Here is a 20711-nt window from a genome sequence, read left to right on the forward strand (position 1 = left end):
GCGAAAATTAGACGTTCTTTTATATATAAAAGAGGTTGTATTCATTTTTGTGGCCAATTTTGGGATGGTTGACGACCGTTTAAGCTTTTTAGATTTATTTCCACAACTCAACCTCGAGTTTCGTATTCATTGTTATTTAGATCATCATTATGCGGATCGTAACGTAAACGTGCGTATAGTGCGTCACTAACATTTTCATTTTCGGTAAACTGAGGAAAGTTGAAAGCATTTAAGCGAGTGAGTTTTACCGAATTAAGGGTTCCGTTAATCGCACTTTACTGAAAGGAAAAAAAAAACACTAAAAAAGTGTGATTTAAGCTCATCCAGGAATTATATTTGATCGATATTGCGAAGCAAGCATGGTTGGCCACACAGTTGTAGAGATCATTGGGCATATTTTTTACAGTTTCACTCGTAGTGTAGCTGAACATTACGATTATGATGAAGCGGAACAGAATTCGCACTTAATTGGTTACAATCCTCTGGACGACACGGGATTAGAATGGTACTGCCAACCGGTTGATGATCTTATTTATCAAGAATACAGCAACAGTGAGGCAACGAAGTTTGATTATCTTGCGTCTAGCAGGGTTGAAGCCAGGTTTATAGACGCCTGCTCCACAGAAGAGCACGATGAATCAAACCAGGAAGTCACAGAAGATAGAGCAATGGCGTGGAAGCGGCTAAGACCCTCGATTTTTCGTTCAATTTGGAAATCTTTTTACTTTGGATTTCTGATGTCTGTTTTAAGCGCGACTCTTGTTGGAATCGTTTCAATTGTAATCTACTATCTCAGCTATCAAACGTTGCTCAAATGTGAAAGCTTTTCTACCAAATCGATCCCAGAGAAACTACAATGGATGAGAACGGTTTCAGAAGTGGTCGTATGCTCCGCTTACTTCTACTGGTTCTTTCTAAACACTTTGTTTTACTTTCGATCGTTTCAAATATCAGGGATCAAGCTAAAACTCTGCCTGTTATGCTTGGCTTTCTACATTATTGACGCAGTTTATCGAATTTGCTTTCAAGATTTTGGGTTTACTCGCACGAAGTTGACGCCAATACAGAAAATTCCTTTAATAGCTCTGTTTTCCCTCTGCGTGTGCCTACAAGTTAGCGTAATTGTCCGCCATCTATCCAGAGGTCCCCGAAAAGTACAATTCAGAATGTTCCTTCTCACTACAATACCTTGCGTATTAACATATTTCACTGCTGTTGTTATTGCTTATATAATCTACCCAGCGTACAGAGGCGAAGATAAAAATGGTAAAATGGTTATAGCAATTTTCACGCCGCTGATAGCTCTGGTTGTGAAAGGAGTGTCGCGTGTTTGCGTTCAGCGGTTGTCGCGAATCAGCCATCCGGGAACTTCATATGTGCTTTTGGTCCCAATGTACTGTGGGGCAGCGGTAATGTTGAGGCTTTTGCAAGTGGATCTTGGAATTAATTTAAAGTTTGAAAAAGTTGTTATTATTGGAATGATCCATGGCATAGCAGAAGTCGTTGAACGTAGCACCATGGTTCTTATAGACCATATAACCCATCAAGTTTTGGAAAGAAGAAAAGTTCCCTGGGGAGGTTTTCGTACTCCTCGCCGTGAGAGACTAGCAGCGGATATTAACATCTTGAGCATGCTCTATGAATCAAGTGCTATCATCTCTGTAAATGGCTTTCTGTACCTCTATCAGTATTTTTACACGAGCGACAAATCTCCCTTACAACTGCTTCAATTGTTTGCCATTACAACATCCGTTCCACTGGCCATTGAGTGGTTTTTCACAAGTGTGTCAATAGCTATTGAAACTCGCTTCCAAAACATGCCAATAATAGCAGTTTGGCGAAAAACCTGGAAGAGACATCTTCTGGTGGCCGTAATAAACATGGTTGTGATCACAGTTTATGGGTGTACATATCTTTTCATAGCTATAAAACCGTCTACGCGTCTCGCCCACACGGACAATTACAACTGTGACATGCCTTTCACTAGACTATAAAGTTAGTCTTTTTTCCGATATGGCCATCCCAATAAAATGTTTCGTTTCCCATCGCCCCGTCTCTTGTGAAGGTGGGTCGGTCGGTCGGGCAAAAAAGGAATAGAAGGGGTAAGAGAAGGCTGGGCTGCTAAGTAAGAAAGCCTGTTTACAGAGTCAACTCGAAAGCATGGTCTTTGCGTTCGTTTTTCCTTATCAAATGTCTAAACAGCCTTCAAAAGACGTAGTATCGATGTTAATTAAAGACAAGGACATCGCATCATACCAATTGTTGTTAATAAAACAAGACCTTGTGCTTGTAAATTAAAGTACTTGCTTCTTTGACTAGCCTGGAATCTGGATTTTACTTTTTACTTTTCGAAAAAGAAATGGGTCGTGGGTCGGACCGAAACGAAACATTTTATTGGGATGGCCTAACACGATAAATTCTACATCAACTGATGTGCTTTGGTATAGCATTTTTGTACAAATTTTGTCTTGAAATTTTCAGGGAAGTGTTAGTCATTTTACGTTTTAGATTACTTAGTTCCTACCCTGGGTACCAAAGGATTATTTTCGCGCTCGGCGGATTAATCTTCGGCCGACACCACAGGCCGCCCAGACGTTGTATTCAATTTAGGTGATTATAAGACAATGTATGAGAATACTTTTGAACATTGTTAGATTTTTAGCATTATTTTAGTTCTTGATTGTATTTTATATTAGAGGGCCACTGGTTTTTCAGTTTTTTACTGTTATGTGTTCACCCTCTATAAATAAAGTTGATTATTTTTATTAATTGCTCTATTAAAATAGTACATGTATGAACGATTTGAATAAAAATGTCTTATCTTGCGTTATTTTGACATTTCTGTGCTTCTGGAGTGGGTTAAAGCCGTTTTGACGAGTTTTTCTTTCTGACGTTGTGCTTCTCCTAAAGAGAAACGAAAGGCAGGCGACCTAGTTCGCCAACGGTTCGCAATCGAAGCTCCATAAATACCACAAAAATGGTCGAATCTCGCCAAAATTGCTTCAATACAGCCGTCGATAATTCTTCTTTCGATATCCTTCGCCTACGGTTCCAAAGTTTATTTAACCGCCGGAGAAACGCTCGTTTTCGATCGCTGGGTTTCCATTTTTGCTTTGTCTGAATGCGTTATTACCGCGAACTTTTGCACTCAAAATACTCACCATAACACTGAGTACGGGCGAAACTTTACACTAGAAATGATTCTAGTGAACCTGTGTATGCCTATCGGCACAGATCAGCATCAGTTTCTCAGAAGAAGTCTCTATATCTTATCTTTCCGCTATTTCGACACCGGAATGTGCTGAACTTTCGGCGCGAAAGTTGCCGTTACGGTTTGCTGAACTTCAAAGTTTGACACCTGAAACGCTGACGTTTGACGTTGTTTGAAAACATGTTTTTAGCGCGTGCGTTCACAGGTAGATCTGATGGGCACAAAAGTCGGCACAAGATTAAAAATTTTTAGCTAAGCGACCGCGCCATAGCGACAAAAGTCACCCTCAACCGTGGGCAGGCACAGAGCAATTTGCGTCATTGTGCATCGTCTTTGGTAAATCCCTTGATCTCCAAAAGGGAGTCACACTGTATTCTTACTTTCTTTCCAGCCTCGTGCCGGGCTGTAGCGACCACGCGACATTTTGGAAGTACTCTGCCCTGAATGATTTCTGAAAACATGGGTAGTTTTTTGGCTGGAACCTCGTCCAATCCATCAAGTACCAGCAAAACATCAGACTGGTTGTCGCGAATAAAGTTGAAGAATTTTTCTCTTACATCTTCTGTAACATCTCGAGGCAGAAGTTGATCATCAATGGCGTCCCATAGGTCAGATTTCATGTCACGACACCTCAGCAACAACACTGTGTCGAACCTTGGAAAACAATCTTCTGCTTCCTGTTTTCCTGTAGCCCAGTCATATACAAGCTTTTGGCAGTAAGTTGTTTTTCCCATACCAGGCTCTCCTTCAATTAACACTGTTCTTGGTTGTGGACATTCTTCATGTGGTTTAAAGATCCCAGACATGTTAACAGTGTTGGCTGTCACTGTTCCTCTCTCTTTCTTCCTGCTGACCACTTTGAGTCTGGTATAAATATTATCCAGATCGAAATGAAACTCCTCACACCATGGAAACGGAGCAAGCCATCGCTCGCGGGTTTTGTAGAGTTGACGGATTCCATCAATAAGCTCAGCTGGATCAAAAACATCTAAAAGTAATTAATAATATTAGAGTCACCTATAGTTTCCTGTTTTACAGAAACATTAAGTTAGGTGGCCTTAATTCGGGACATTTATAAATAAAAAAAATACACTACCCAAAATGCTTTGCCATTATTCTCTGTTGGTAAAGCCTAATGTAGGTACGTGCCTAGTGGCCCATTAAGCCGAAGCCTATCCTGATTTCCGTAGCGTTAAAACGACAAGGAGTATTTCTGGATGGGATGCTAGTCCATTGCAAGGATGCACCCAGCATTATGTCACCGGTACCCATTTCTACACCTGGGTGGAGAGAGGCACTATGAGAGTGAAGTGTCTTGCCAAAGAACATGGCACAGTGCCCCAGCCAATCTGGAGGCACTAGCCATAAGGCCACCACGCCTCTGGTAGAGGGTTTTAAAAAGGGAGTGACAAGAATGGAGAAAACGTCATGAGACATTGCATCCCGTGCTCTAACTTGCCTGTCGCATGAAACAAGTCAATAATCCAAGTTTACAACATTTGAGTTTTGAATCAAATAATGATTCAAATATTGACCTCTTCTCTCTATGACCTCGGCTTGATTGTATACGATTTAGGGCCTGTTTACATGGAAGGTGGGTGCCCCGGCTAACCGAGCTACCCTGGGCGAGCCAACTCTTCATACCTTTCTTAAGAAAATGCATTGAAGCGTTTACATGCTAGAAGGGAAGTTACCCGCCTTGCCTGGGCACTTGGTCTACTTGCCCGGGGCACCCTTCTAGGCGGGATAGCTTTTTGTCATGTAAACGGTTATGCCTGGGTTGTGCCGGCTTGCCGAGATAAGTCTTATGCGTGTTCTTAAATTAAATTTGAAGTTAATGGCATAAAATGTGTAAAAACTGGACCCTAACAGTGCCATTTGACCAAAATTAGATCAAATTAGTTTTAACTGTAGGCTGGAAAATATTTCTTTGAGCAACAGCTAATTAATTCGAAATTTTTGCAGGAATGATAATCCTAATTCATGAAACAACAAATTTAATTTCAATTTGGGGGCCAAAGACTGTTAAATTTCGATTGAATTCCCCCAAAAATGGACGCAGTAAGTTTCTTTTGGCAAAAGCCTTGAAAAACAACAAAGACATTAAAGGAATTACTATTGGTGGAAAGGAAATAAAGGTCACTCAATTTGCAGATGGCACAACAGTATTTGTAAGTGACAATCGCTCCGTAACCAATCTATTGAAACTTCTACACGAATTTAAACTCGCCTCTGGTTTAGAAATAAACACGAGCAAAACAGAAGCAATGTGGCTCGGGACTTGGAGAAACAGGACCGATACGCCATATAATTTTAAATGGCCGCAAGAACCGATTCAAGCCCTCGGCATTTTCTTTTCCTATGACTCTGAAGCGGCAAATAACCTGAATTTTGCTGACAAAATTAGCAAGCTAGAAAACACCCTTAAAAGTTGGAAAAGAAGGAAGCTTACCCTCCACGGCAGAATCAAAATAGTAAAAACTCTTGGTTTGTCAAAGCTAATTTACAACACCTCTGTACTCGAAATTCCGGATTTTTATGTGAAAGAGATTAACAAAATTTCGTTTAATTTTATATGGGAAGGAAAACCGCCAAAAATAAAAAGAAAGACAATAATAGGAGACATAAGTCACGGAGGCCTTAGAATGTTGGATTTTGAACTAATGGACAAAGCACTCAAAATAGCTTGGATTAAGAGACTAACCGACGACGATGACCCCGCATGGAAAGTAATTCCAGAATTCGCCACTGCCCACTACGGGGGTTTGTCTTTCCTGACAAAATGCCAGTACGACACCAAGTATCTCAACCTAAATAACCTCCCCCCTTTTTATCACACTTTACTTAAGTATTGGCAGGAATATAATTCTTTTAAATTTGCAGAAGACCGTCATATCCAAGGCGAAATTATATGGAACAACAGTTGCATCCTGATTGGAGGTCAGCCAATTTTTTACAAATCCTTATTTCAAGCTCGGATCATACGCATTAAAGATCTTCTAAAAGACGATAATACATTCCTTTCACTAGAAGAAATCAAACGCAAAGTTAACAATAAAATCCCGTTCACACTCTATCACGGCCTTATCGCTGCTATTCCATCAGAATGGAAGCAAAAATTGAAACAAAACAACTTACCCCAAACCACCCCTCCCCAAGACCTTCCATCAACACGAACGGCCTACGCCACACTCCTTAGCATCAATGTACATGTAGATCCACCGACTTCAGAGAATAGAATCCTAAATTATGGTTTCACAAAAGAAAGAATCCACAATGTGTACTCATTGCCTTTCCTAATAACTAAAGATTCTAAATTAATTGCTTTCCAGTATAAAATAATTCACCATATTTTACCTAGCAGATCCAGCCTTTTTCGAGCTGGCATTGTTGAAAGCGATATTTGTACTTTATGCGAAACTGAAAAACAAACAATAAGCCACTTACTGTACCAATGCACTGTATCTAAAGCTTTCTGGAATAGATTCACGTGCTGGTGGCACTCGAAATTTGAACAGACTATCACTCTGACTGAATCCGCTGTCCTATACGGTTGGCTTCAGGACATCCAAAACAAACAGGCACTTAATGTCACCCTTCTTATTGCCAAATACCACATTTTTGCGACGAGTTCATGTGTCGGCAACTTATGTTTTGAAAGCTTTCTTCTCCGCCTCCAAGACAAACTCGACATTTTAAAACAAAGTCATATCGCCCAAAAAAAGTTGCACTTGTTTTTGAAAATATGGGGAAAACTGATTTGAATCGAATCTAGATCGAAAAAAAAAAACAAAAGCAATTTTAGTTATCTATTTAAAAATACCTATGAAATGAACTATATTTAAAGCCTAATTTTTTTTCCTTTTTAACGTCCGCTTTGCTACTGTTTTTTTTTTTTGCTTAGTTTACTGTAAGTTTAGTTCTCTTTTGTATTTGCAAGTCTTTTTAATTCTGTAATACCTATTTTTTCCTTTATAACGTCTGCGTTGCAACCGGTTTTTTTTTTTCAGTTCACTGTAAGTTTTGTTCACTCTGGTACTGTAAATCTTGTAATTTTGTAATACCTACTATTTCTTCTTTTGTAACGTCCACTTTGCTACCGTTTTTTAAGTTAACTGTTTAATTTAGTTTCGTTCTCTTTTTGAATTGTAACTTTTGTAAATGTAGTGTAAAGTCATGTAACCTTTGTGTGAGCTATTAAAAAAAAAAAAAAAAAAAAAAAAGTTTTTGAGAGCTTGCACATCAAAGTAAAATAGGTTTGAAGATGGCTAGCCTTGATTATTCAGTAAAAAGTCATATTTTTCTTCAATCATTTGGAGCTACATGGTTTTTCCACGCTGTGACACACTTCAATGACGCTGTCTCAACTCGAGTAGAAGGACTGTGAATTCTGCATGGAAATGTGTTCTACGTTTCATCCCTTCTAGCCGGGTAACTCGGTTAGCTGGGGCACCCTCCCTCCATGTAAACAGGCCCTTAGATTGTGTATTCTTTTGCTCCTCGTTTACAAACACAATTTTCATTTAATCTGAATTTTGCAACACAAATAAGCCACGGACACATGGAACAGAGTTTTAACCAAACGTACCACATCTCCCAGAAAAAAGTAGCAGATCTTACCTCCAATCCTGGGTTTCTTTCTTACAGGAGGAAGTTGATTCATTAAAGTGTCCAACTTTTCATTGATGTTTCCAATTTCAACTTTCATCTGCCCAAGATGCTCTTTCGTGCTTTCTGTGAACAAATAGTTACTCTTTCAGAATTGCATCTGTTAATTCTCTTTTTTAGGTATTTAGCTCAAACATCAAACATTTTCTTCCTCCAATCAGTGTCTAAACTTTAAAGTGGCTATACCTTCAACTGCCGTTTCTTGTGACATCTGACTATTCAACTTTTCACTGATGTCTCGTATTTCACTTTTCATCTGGTTTAAATCAGCTCTGGTTTCATCTAATGATAAAACATTGACAGACGTAATTGTATATTAGTGTCAAATTTAAATTTAATGAATTCAGTCAGCCCATCAACAGAAGGTATAACAAAGTCATTAAAAGGTTTGACACTGACTTAAAAAACTGAACGTTGTAAAACAATGTTCCAAAAAACTAAAACAAGACGTTTCGACCGAAAATCTTGGGTCTTCATCGGTTTTTAAAGGTCTTAAAAGCCGTAAGCCCAGGCAAGAAAATGGAAATAGAAAATATCAGTCTTAATTACAAAGATACACAATATTTGCAAGACAAATTAAAAAGACAGAAAGCTTTGAACAAAAAAATGACTACATAAAATCAATACTGTTTACCTTTGTCCTTTGAATTGGTTCCTTCCCATTGTGCAGTGAAAGCATCCAGCCTTTCTTTTAACTGTTCTATGTCACTTCTGATTTTGTCTAAGGATGTAAATTAATTTTTGTTCAAGAATGGCAACTTTATTAAGAGCATTGACAGTTTAATTCAATTGATTTTCTTGTTGTTGACTATTATTTTCCCTTCCCTTATTGTGACCTCTCCCCATAAATGAGCGGGGATGGTGTGTTAGGTGATACAACATCACGAACAAACATGTGATTGTAACCTATAATTTTATATGGTACTATAAAATGCGCTATTTCGATGTGCCTACTACAGCCCGCTACTTTGCTCAGAGAAGTCAGCTTCTTTTTCTCCTATAAACTGAGAAGTAATTAAAGAAAGATTTCTTCCAAACAGTCAGTTACTCTACTCTAAATGGAAGTAGATAATTAATGTTACTTTTGGGAAGACTTAACTTTCAGGGGATCACTACTTTTGGAATTCTACAGCATCCAATGTAGTCATATTTCTCAGTCTTCCTGACACATTTTTTCGGCTTTTTTGCTTGTTTACAAGTAAAAAAGTTGATATGAGGACAAGCTCGTCACTTTCTGACCGAATTCCGCACATAGTTGTCTACTCTCAAGGGACTGTTTTAATTTCTCAAGGGAATATTATAATTTCTCAAGGGATTACTTTCCGCTGTGGATGATCAAAGCGTCCCTCAAGACAAAGACTAAAGCAAAACAATAAGATTTATAAATAACTTGAACTTAAGAACTCCAAGGTGTTGACAGCTCAAAACTTTTAAGGTCACAGACAAATCTAACATTACACTATTGCACTAGACTGTCCACAGCCCTCTATTTTTTCGTGTTTTTTCGATCGATGAGCGCGCGGTGAGAACGGCGAGAGAACTGGACGCCAGCGCAAAACCGACGAAGCAAGGGGGTGGGGGGCGGGGAGCGAAAAAAATAGAGGGGCTGTAGACATCTTTAGAAATCTTAAATTTCCCGTTTCTCCAGAAACGGAAAATTCCCATTGGTTGAAAGGCGACAAAAGTGTCATCACCTTGACAACGGCCGATCATGATTGCTTGCAGGCGGCATCTTGCGGTTTGCTCGAGTTGTCATCACTATTGACATGCTGTGTTTTGCGAATTGCGATCGATCGATTATTGGAACGCTCGTTGGAGAAAATTCCAAACGTTTCATCGCTCAAAGACGAGCAGAAAGAGGCTGTTCGCCACCTTCTTTGTTCGAAGGACGTAGTTGGAATTTTACCGACTGGCTTCGGGAAAAGCGTTTTCTACCAGCTGTATGCTACGGCGAAACAAATAAGAGAAGATGGGAATGTTGTTGTTCTTGTTGTTTCGCCGCTAAAAAGCATCATGAATGATCAAATTGAATCACTTGACCGGCATAACTTTTGGCGAATCACTTGGCCGGCATAACCTTTGCCGAAGACATGTGAGGCGAACGTGACATTCTTTTGAATCGCTCGTCACGATCAACTTGCCTTGCTTGCTGCACTTCTAGCTTTAGATGCACAAGATAAACACACTCTACTAGAACGAAATTCGACTTCTTGCAGTGCAATTCCCAAATCGACCAAGACGTCTCCCAACTTCCACCGTGAAACACCTTCGCGTTTTGGCTCGAGAAATAAATTATCCGTAGAGATGTACGATGTCTTGCCGAAGTTCCTCAAGCGAATCGCGAATGAGCACCCGCATATTCTGCAAAAATCGGAGGGACCACCTGATTTCGGCTTTCTGTCTCTTTTTGCAGGTTTTTTGGGGGTTGAAGAAGTCGTCTTAGACGACATCCTCGCTTCGCTCACTTTCCCCCCCTCCCCCGGGCGCTCGCGCTTCGCGCTCGCTTCGTTTGCTTTTTTGCGTTGAAAAATCGAGAGGCTGTGGACAGTCTACTATTGCACAATTGAACTAAGCAGATAACACAATAAGCATGCGAACAGTTTCACAGTGAATTTAGTTGCATTCAAGCTTTTGTGGAGAGCACTGCTCAGGAGTCAGACCTCTTTTGACCAAGCCAGTCAACCTTGAAGACCTTGGTATGAGACTGTTTACAATATTTTATCCTTGTGACCTTTAGATCTTGTTTCTCAAGAAATTTAGCCCTCTGTTTAATTAGCTTTCCTTTGCTAAGGTCACTATTTGCTTAAGTTGAGATTCGGAGCAGTTTCAGTCCCTTTCAGTCCAATTGTCATGTTGAATTCACCAAATTCACTGTGAAACTGTTCGCATGCTTATTGTGTTATCTGCTTAGTTCAATTGTGCAATAGTGTAATGTGAGATTTGTCTGTGACCTTACAAGTTTTGAGCTGTCAACACCTTGGAGTGCTTAAGTTCAAGTTATTTATAAATCTTATTGCTTTGCTTTAGTTTTTGTCTTGTTTTAAGTTGCAAGTTGTATTGAATTAGAATAGGTTCTCTTAACTTGTAGCTTGATCATTGTTCAGTTTTCCTACTTTTTGTGATTGTTAAATCTACAGTGGACTTTGTAGTTTTTAGTTCATTGATTGTGTGATTAAGATCTCACAATGAGAATTGCTAGTTTCATCAGATTTGTGTTTACTGTTTATTTGTCTTGTACATAATTTTCTTTAGCTTTCTTGTAGTTTAATTTTGCTATTTGTACTTTGTTATTCCTTTTAGTTGCTTTCACCCTTTTTAGTGCAGAATGCACTATTGTGATGGTTTGGTGGGGCTGTCGTCCGCTAAACCCCTAAAGCGCTACAGTGTAAACTTTTAATCACCAATTAATTAATTAATATCAATTAATTAATTATTCCTTGTGGAGGGGGTGGGGGTGGGGAGCACCTGACCGTACCCCTAGGTAAAACCTGGAGCACATCTACGTTACTTTCATATGAAGATCTCAAACGTATATATTTGTTTCAGAAAACCCTTTGCTCTCCTTGTGGTACTACTCAACGTAATTTACACCAAACGCATGCGCAGATTAGTCTACGTTGTTTTCTGGAACTATCATGAACAAACATCGCTTGTATTGCGTGTTTGCGGTAGGCTTCCTGCAGACTTCTTGGCGCCAAGTAAAAACCGCAAATTAATTAAATTAGATTTTGAGACTTTCACAGCGCTTTCGTAATTAGGTATGCAAAAACTTGCACCGGGATTTTCGGCGTGAACACCTGATAACCAGGAAACAAATATCCTAGCTGTACTGCGTTTTAAAAAACCTGTCGAAAAATGTATTTTCTACTGGTATGCAGTCAATACAGTTCATTAACAGGTTTTTGGTTATTTATTTCGCTGTGTATGACACGCCGCTTGGGCGTGTCCCTTGGGTATCTCTGATTGGTTTGATAAGGTATTTATAGACTGTTCAGAGTTGTTCAGTCCTCTCGCTTTCGCATTCCATGCTGACATTGAAGTTGTAAACCCGAAGTTTTGAGTAATCCTATGGTTGCAGCAAGAGTCTTCAAATCCAGAGTTAGTCAATTAAGTGTCCTCCCTGTTCAAGAATTACCTGTCGTCCTAGTTGGGATAGTCAATTAGAATTTGGAGGAAAGTCGAAAATCGACATTGAAGCATTGTAGTTTAAATTCATAGTAATTATAAGCTGTTTGAGTTGAACGTTCGCTCAGCTAGAGATCAGCCTGGATAAACCGTCAGAAGTCTGCAAGCTGGTAACGGAAGGAGGGCAGCTCACAACGACGCGGCAGAAGGCGACAAATCTCGCGGAAAGAAGCAAAGACGAGTGGTTGGCTCTACAGGTATACGAGTCGTACGAGCTTGCTTGTCAGAAGATGCAAAGAGAATTGACTGTCAGCCGAAAAGAAGAAGGCGGATTCGGACGCTAATTTCGCAGTATTCTCAAGAGGTTCTAACCAACTAGCAATTTAGCCTTCTCGCGGTAAGATCTTATATTTTTTACTTTGTGATGTCTCGCGTAGGTTGGATTGCCTGAGCATCCAACCATCATTCCCTTGGTGTGTATTATTTGCAGTATTGAAGAAGAAAATAATTTACGTTCGTTTGAGCGTAGCGAATTAGAACGTAAATATGTTTTTTGATTAGATTTGTTTCTTTAGTTTTTGAGAATCGTCTTTCGTGCAGTCTAAACCGTAACTTAATTAAATTAAACAAATGTCATTGATGCCGCCGTAAAACAAACAAAAAACAAAAGTTTCATGTTATCGCATTTTCAAAGAAGACAAAAGTATTTTGTTACAAACGAACAAAAGTGTTGTGTTACGTTTGCAAAAATTAGCGTAAGGAACACCTGGGAAAGAATACAAGTAGCCTGTGAACAGTTTTTCCGAAAGTAAAATAAAGCAAATAAACACGAACATATATAAAACATCATACTTTCAATTGTTCCATATTGCATTCTGCACTTACCAAATCATCGAGATTTTTGTTTTGGTTAATAAATTGTTTTGTGTCGGAGATTACATTTGTCTAACTAAACCACAAAGCAACTGTAATGATAAGTTCGAAGAACAATGCACAGGATAAACCTTTGACTCATACTTCGTGCAAAAAAGTCGATATCTCGAAGAGATCTTTGATTTAATCAATGTTTTTCTCTTGTAAGAATTTATGCTAAATTGCTACATACCTTCTATCTCTTCAAGTTTATCTTTGATACTGTCTTCATCTTTTTTCCATTGCTTTAGCAGCTCTCTGTAGTGTTCCTCCGTGTCGGGATCCATGCACTCATTCTTAAGCTTACTGATTGCAGCTCCATAACTCGCTCCTCCCAGTGCTACCAGAGCATTACTGATATCTTGCCAGTAGGTGTTAAATGTGGCATCATCAACAGAAGCCTGTTTAGCATGGCCATAAACGGTGTTACGGTAGTACTTCACCCTGGCGATGTTGGCTTCTTTACTTGTGTCCATAGGAGAAGGAAGTCTGTCCCAGCCAGTAGTGACCGGAGCACGCAAACCACAAATATTCCTCAGCAGTACCACCAGGAGTGTTATATCAAAGCTCGCTGATGAAACAGATGAAGGAATAGTAGGGTACAACTTTCCCCATTGTGTAGCATTGAGAACTTTCTTCTTCCTAAGGGTCTGTAGTGTTGCATGTGCTGGATTATGTGCCAGAACAAGATGCAGTCCTGCTGGAGGGTGTATACCATCAAATGTGTCTCTCAAGGCCTGGGATCCCACATCCACCAGAAGACGACACAACCGTGCATAGTTTGTTGTCTCCTTGGTGGATGGAAATGCCAGCAAAGCAGAAGCCATTGACTAGTAGCCTAATGAACCTAAAAAAAATCATTTATTTAAAATAATTATTTATAGGTTTGTTTAAACTGCAATCTGTTCTGGAAGTTCCTGCCATGTCGCAAGGGGAAAGGGGGAGCATTTCACAAATTTTCAGGCAAAAATTAACGAGTTGATATTGCACATTATTAAAAACTAGAAATGGTATATTGCAATTCCTGAATTTTGATTGGTTAACAGGCAATGGTATATGAGTTCATATACCATTGACCACAAATATGGTAGCCGATACGCGTCAACGAAAACAGCTGGTGAGCTCAAGTATTGCAATTTTTTGGGCGTTTTTAATAAAACAATTATTCCACTCGCGCTTGTTGAATATGAGATCGTTATAGCCTACTCGGCGCTACGCACCTCGTTGGCTATCTACCATCTCATATCCAACGCGCGCTCGTGGAATAATTGTTAAGTATGGAAATGGCTGGGCATAATATATTTACTAGACAATAAACAGGAACAAAACTAAGACTAAATGTGACAATCAATCAATCAATCAATCGATCAATCAATCAATCAATCGATTTTTTAGTAAAAAGAATCATAACGCAGGATGAGGTTCAGCCCTCCCTATCCGAGCCAGAGGCTCATGTATAAGGCACATGACAGTAATTTAAATCAAGTATAAAAACGAAGAGAACTAATACAAGTAATAGGAAACTAGTAGTAATCAGAGATTAGGGGAGTGCGTTCGACCTATAGGTGAAATAGACCCAAGGTAAGCAGGCAGTGGCAATAAACCGACATGGTCGGCCTACTTGTAGTATGCCTTATGTCAAAGTTAGTTACTATGGGTCACTATGCTTATACCTCACTATACACAAGGAGGATATAAAGTGCGAGAAAGATTGTGTGACGAGCCAAAAGAACATAGAATGAATGAAATATTTACACAAAAATAATTATTTATTTCACTTGACCTGTTATCGTTTGGCACTAAACGAGAATCAAACTTCCACAAACGTCTGGAAATAGTTTTACTTCGATTCAAAATTACACAGACATAATTCACACAGTAATCCCTCCACTACATGCATATTACATTCACAACGATTCCCTCGTCAAAATGTCTAGTGTTTCTAGGAATAATGATATACCGTAGAATTCCGGTTATAAGCCCTGGGCTTATACAACTTCGTAAGGGGTTTTGGGTGGGCTTATAAACGGAGGGGCTTATATCCGGGAGGGCTTATAAGCGGAATGAAAAAATCGTTTCGAAAAGAGCCATGGGATTGTTGATCGAAATACGTTTTTAAGTTAGAAACGCACAATAAAGCAACATTTAGCCCTGTTCAGTACTGTCATCCGGTAGAGGGGGGCTTATATCCGGGGGGGCTTATAATCGGATGTATTTTTTTGTTTCCAGGTAGATGGGCCTATAACCGGGAGGGCTTATAAGCGGGGGGGCTAATAACCGGAATTTTACGGTATCACAAATTCAAAGAAGTGATAAAACAATTTTGATCTGTATTATACCCACTTTGATGCATTTAATTCTAACAATTTGTAGTTTTGTGCAACATATAATTGCAGGAAAATACGCTGGTTTACCTACGAGCGAACTCCGTACGAAACTACACATCAACTTACTCGATTTTCACTCTTTTTATGACGTTCGGTGGCTGAAGACAACTCTGCTACCTTGGATGATAACCTTCTAATGTTCTCCCTGACATTTTTGGCAAAATTACAATTCTGGCCACACGTTTTTAACCTTTTTTTCAAGCAAAATAATGTTTCTAAGCTCCGTTTGGGACGCCATCTTGTTTTGCATGAAATCGAGGTCATCTGTGGCTACCAGTTTCCCGGCCGAGATTTGCCCCTGCAAAAATCAATCGGGGCGGCCAATCTGGTGTCCATACACCTGCGCGTGCATTACGACTCGATTCATTCCACATAACAGTACAGTACCGCTCGCAAATAAGCATCCCAAAACATACGCGAAAAACGCGTATGCTTTTGCACATACGCGCGTATGCGTATCTGCGTATATGCGTCTGCGTATGTGCGTATGTGCGTATACTCTGTATACGCGTATGCTCATCAGTATGTATGAGCAAGCTTATTGTTTTTTCTTTTGTCCATAGTTTATTGTTCTTTGATGGCTTGCTATTTCTTCTTTTAGAGATCGCCAATTTATGCAAAATAGAAACGGAGAAATAACTTTTTCGTTACTTGACTTACCGGCCTTACCTTTATGATAAATGTTGACGGCGCATCATATAAACTCTAATAGAACTTAGTTTCTACTCATTGGAATCACTTTTCCAGTTTGAATCGCCCATTTACGCAAAATAGAACCAGAGATATTTTTTTTCGCTTCTAAGCCGTGTCGCTTCAATAGGCAATTAATTCATAAACAGTCTCGCCTTGTGAAGAGACCAAAAGTTTATGTTGTAAGAAATGTTAAAAAACAAGATCAATGTTGACGGCGCATCATAAACTCTAAACTCTAAACTCAAGTCGGCAAACGAAACATTCCACATGAAAAACATCGGAGCCGTAAAGCCTTCCGTGAATATTAAATTGAAAGGCAGACTTGTGACGCGCCATCGCGTCTAGCTTGAAATGAACTTGTTTTATTTTTTTGTGAATTTAGCATAAAATTCCCAGAACCTAAATTCTTCTTGAATGAAATTTGTCTTTATTACTAACACAGATAACGGCATCAATTGTTATTATGTACAGCTTTAGAGGAGTTAAACAAATTTTGCTTTTTTAACGCGGCCCAGCTAAGAGTCCAAAAGTTGGCAAAATTTGCATATGTCAAAAGTAATTTGAAACCTTTCGAATAAACTCCATCGTAAATAAATGTAACACAACGCCGCACGCAAGTATCCGATTTAGATTCTTTCATACACATTTAACTGCGTTTTTCTAAAGAAAACTAAATGACAGATTGAACTTTGAGGTTTAATATTTGCGTCTTAAGTCATAACACAAACAATTCGTACGCGTGACATTACACACGTGCTTCATGTTTTGTCCGAAGATTGCCTGATCGCTGGTTATGTTTGTCCTGATTCGGCGGGACCGAGCTAACTCCAACTAGGTTTCTTCTTAAAGTTAAGAAGAACAACCCTAAAGAAACTTCCTCGTCTTTAACCTGATGTGGTCAAAGAGTCGAAAATATGCAACAGTTATTTTACATCTGCAGCGAATTCTGCTTTCGATGTCAGCGAGATATTTCCGTGAATGTTTTGGAAACGCTCTGTTTTATACCATTATGAACTTGGAACTTTCGGTAAGTAATAAAGATTTTATCATTCGATTGACCAACGCTGTTTTATAATTTTCTCGCAAAGAAACTTTATTTGTTTTCTCCAACAATACAACACAATGAGAACCAAGAGCAATGAATAACAAAGAACTGCGTATGTGCTTACGCTTCATTGCATACGCACGTCTGCGTATGTGCGTATATGCGTCTGCGTATGTGCGGATGTGCGTATAAGGTGCGTATACGATGGACGCTTATTTCTGAGCGGTACTGTACACAGGCATACCAACTCAAAAGACACAGGACGAAAAAATAAAATTAGGCTTGCGCTCTCCTTCGTTGAACGCAATTAAATATTAAAAAAGAAATTATGATATAAATATGAATAAAAATATATATGAATGCTTTAAGTAACCCACAGAAAGAAATGTTTTAGGGTAGAGGTGGGTAAGAGATTACACCTCACCGCTGGATCTGACAAAAGATGATACGCTAGGCAACATGGTCGATTATAAAGGAAACTCATTATCTCTATCACTAGTTAATTAATTGCCATTAATTGATGATTACTCCATTTTTGGCCATTTGACATAAAAGACTAGTGAGCATACCATCTAGTGGTGATAATTATACATGTATCAAATACTATGTTATTATTGCTAGTCACAAAACAAACCGGTAAGCGAGCAAAAAACCTGAGATTAAATTGATTAACCTGATTTTCTATCTCCCTTAGAATTTCAATGACTGAGCTGTGATTACAAAAGTACCAAAAGGTCAAATTTTTCTTTGTACTATTGTGGAAAAAAAATAGACATGGTAAAATTGTTATACCTCAACTTCAAGTTTTTGTGTTTTCCTGTGAAGAAAAAATGCTGCAGTTTTCTTTGGCTACCAAAAGAACTTAATATCTTCAGACCCTGGTGCCATGGAGAACTGATGAAAAATAACTTTCGAAAGAGGTGCATTTCACTTCTTATCTTCACTTTGAGTAATCCCGGCGTATCCAATCGAGGGTTCGGTAATCGAACCCAAACCTTCGATTGGGTTCAGTAATCAAACATAATTGAACTCACAATAAAATTTGGTCAATCGAACAGAATCGAACGTTCAAATACCCAACAGTCGACAATCGAACAAAATCGAACGTTCGATTACCGAACAGTCGAAAATCCTACTCAATCAAACGTTCGATTATTAAACTTCTGTTTGTTTATATTGCAGACATTTTGTACGGTGCACCGTCCCTCAGATTAGTCCGGCGTGCTTTACTTATCAAGAGACAGATTCCGAACAAAATCGAATCAGATTGAGTTCAATTGTTCGATTGGGTTCGATTGATTTTTGGTTCGATTTTGTTCGATTGGACACCCTGGGAGTAATAACTCCCGAAGGGAAAAACTCTGCACAGCAAAGTAGATGTGCAATTCTGTTCGATTTCCCAACAGGTCCCGATTGATTTTTGGTTCGATACGCCGGGTATGTGCTCCAAATTTGTTAAGGCAAAATGTACAACGCAATGAAGAAGCCTGAAGCTCGAAAATCTCTTGGTATTTTGATCCAGTCTTCTTGGGCAAACTGGATTTTCAAGAATCGAACACAATCGAGCTCAGTCCGATTCGATTTTGTATGGAATCCATCCCTTGATAAATAAATCACGCAGGACTAATCAGGGGGACGATGCACCGTACAAAATGTTCGCAATATAAACAAACAGGAGGAGTCAGTTCAGTAATTGAACATTCAATTGAGTATGATTGTTGACTGTTCGGTAATCAAAGATGCAGTCACCAAGAAATAACCGTGGTAGCGATGTGCTTGAGGCGATAAATTCCTGTGTGTAAACATCGAAGGAATCAAACTTAACTTTATTTTGTGATCGAAACAAAAAATATCTTCATCTTGATGGAAAAGGCAATCATGGCTGCAAAAAACTTTGTCATGCATGCTAAGTGTAGAACTTTCGGGATATTTCACTGCCTTACCTTGAAACTGCGACATGAGTATAGGCTCGTTGAAACTTTTCACCTGAAGTGATTCATCACATTCTAGAGATTGTCAAACACAAGCCTTCACACCCGTTTCCAAAGGCCCTTCTCCACACGAACGTCGAACGACGAACGTCGACTAGAAGGTGTCCTCGAAGTCGTCCTCGAAGGTTTCACTTTCGCAAAGGCCAACGATCCTTTTAGTCAGCGTAGATACGTCATGTAACTATCACATAGTGGTTCGACTCAGGCTTTTTTGGAAAGGGGAGGGGTGGGGGCTCCCTTTAAGCTTTGTAATTTAAAACCGTTTATCTTATTGGTCACCAAATAAACACATGAAGTTAAGACTGTTACCGTTCATGCTTTTTTTTGTTTTAACTATTTACTACTGAAGGTCTAGGTTAAGGTTAACGGACGAACCTATTAGCCTACCACTGAGGCTTATCCACGTTTCTGGGATGGGATGCTGGAGTCCATCGCAGGTTTACCCCCCAACAATAAATTCCCCGGATCCTTTTATACACTTGAGTGGAGAGACACACTGTGAGAGTGAAGTGTCCCCATTCTCGGCCCCAGAGCTGCTTGTCCCTCTTAGCCGGCTGAGCCTGGAGCATAAGGAACAAGTGGCTCTGGGGACACATGATTTGACTGCCTTTAAATCTGGTCAAATTTAGTCAATCAAATCAACCGTGTTAAAATCCATTTCAACAAAGGGATTTTACAACGGTTAATTGGATTTTCCATATTTAAATTTTCTTTGTTAAAAATCCAGCCAATCAAATCATGTTTCCCAAGAGCCACTTGTTCCTCGTGTCCCAGGCTCAGCCGGCTAAGATAAGAGGGATAAGTGGCTCTGGGGTCGACAATGAATATGACCACAGCTAGCCATTCTCGACCCAGAGCACTTCTCTTTTGAGCATGACTTTCGCCGTCAGTCACGTGCAAAAGACAAGAGCTCTGGGGTCGAGGATGCCCAGCTAGCGCTCTAACCCAATCTCGTTCCTAGAGCCTGCGTTCCCCTTGAGCAGAAGGATCGCGATAGAAAACGAAGAACAAGTAGAAACCTTAAATGTAGTCCAAAACCTACAATCTTGTATATTTTAAGCCAAAAATCGAGAACAATTTTCCTTTTAAGAGCTAGCAACGCACACGCGATCGTGTTCTATCACTGACTTCTGGCAAATATAAAACCAAACATTTCTGAAATGCGCATTTTCATCCTAAAATACCCCACCCCCTCACAGTCCTCCCCCAAAATAAGCCCACCTAAAAGGGACGGATCAAAAATAAACCCAGGGCTTATTTTCGGACCTTTACGGGGTTCAATAGGGTTGATAGAAGATATATTTTTTATTTTTTCACGTCCGTTTGCAAGCACGTTACCTTCTTTGATTACTAGTGAGTACCCCTGTGTGTTGCAGAGACAGTCCCTACATTTTCTTTGGTATTCCTGTACATATTTTTCGTGCGTGCCGCCGTGGGTTTCCTGTGCGTTTTCTATTGCATTTAGCCATGTGCTCCCTGTCTGTTCCTCGTGAATTTGCCAGCGTTACCGGCTGTTTACTGTGCATTCCCTCCTACATTGCGCGTTCTTTATCTCTCCATATGCATAATGCTTTGCACCGTGAATTGTTCGTTTGTACCGACCAGTGCACATTTTACTTGCGCATTATTTTATACGATTCCGGTACATTCCCTTCTGTTCTCCGCGTATCCCTCGTGGT

The 20711-nt window shown here is 39.5% G+C and overlaps 2 protein-coding genes across 2 annotated transcripts; one reads left to right on the forward strand and one right to left on the reverse strand.

Moving 5' to 3' along the window:
• Positions 1-263: 263 nt before the first annotated feature.
• Positions 264-2738, forward strand: LOC144638833 (uncharacterized). The gene has a single exon (XM_078498116.1). It carries the CDS (start codon positions 360-362, stop codon positions 1992-1994), a length of 1635 nt encoding a protein of 544 aa, XP_078354242.1. The 5' UTR covers positions 264-359; the 3' UTR covers positions 1995-2738.
• Positions 2739-3513: 775 nt separating this feature from the next.
• Positions 3514-19139, reverse strand: LOC144638834 (uncharacterized). The gene is made up of 6 exons (XM_078498117.1): positions 18985-19139; positions 13110-13763; positions 8514-8600; positions 8066-8161; positions 7832-7945; positions 3514-4199 (listed from the first exon to the last, which is right to left on the reverse strand). Exons 2-6 carry the CDS (start codon positions 13741-13743, stop codon positions 3529-3531), a joined length of 1602 nt encoding a protein of 533 aa, XP_078354243.1. The 5' UTR covers positions 13744-13763; positions 18985-19139; the 3' UTR covers positions 3514-3528.
• Positions 19140-20711: the final 1572 nt, after the last annotated feature.

The sequence above is a fragment of the Oculina patagonica genome, chromosome 14 (assembly GCF_052425735.1).
Source record: "Oculina patagonica isolate OP01 chromosome 14, crgOcupat, whole genome shotgun sequence".
NCBI classification, from domain to species: Eukaryota; Metazoa; Cnidaria; class Anthozoa; order Scleractinia; family Oculinidae; genus Oculina; species Oculina patagonica.

Bases quoted from the DNA above. Each gene is read 5' to 3' on its own strand.
- LOC144638833 (XM_078498116.1), top strand. From the start codon at position 360: ATGGTTGGCCACACAGTTGTAGAGATCATTGGGCATATTTTTTACAGT.
- LOC144638834 (XM_078498117.1), bottom strand. From the start codon at position 13,743: ATGGCTTCTGCTTTGCTGGCATTTCCATCCACCAAGGAGACAACAAAC. The intron at 8,162-8,513 runs GTAAACAGTATT...TTTTATCATTAG, and splicing joins AACCAATTCAAAGGACAAAG to ATGAAACCAGAGCTGATTTA. The intron at 4,200-7,831 runs GTAAGATCTGCT...AATTACTTTTAG, and splicing joins AAAGAAACCCAGGATTGGAG to ATGTTTTTGATCCAGCTGAG.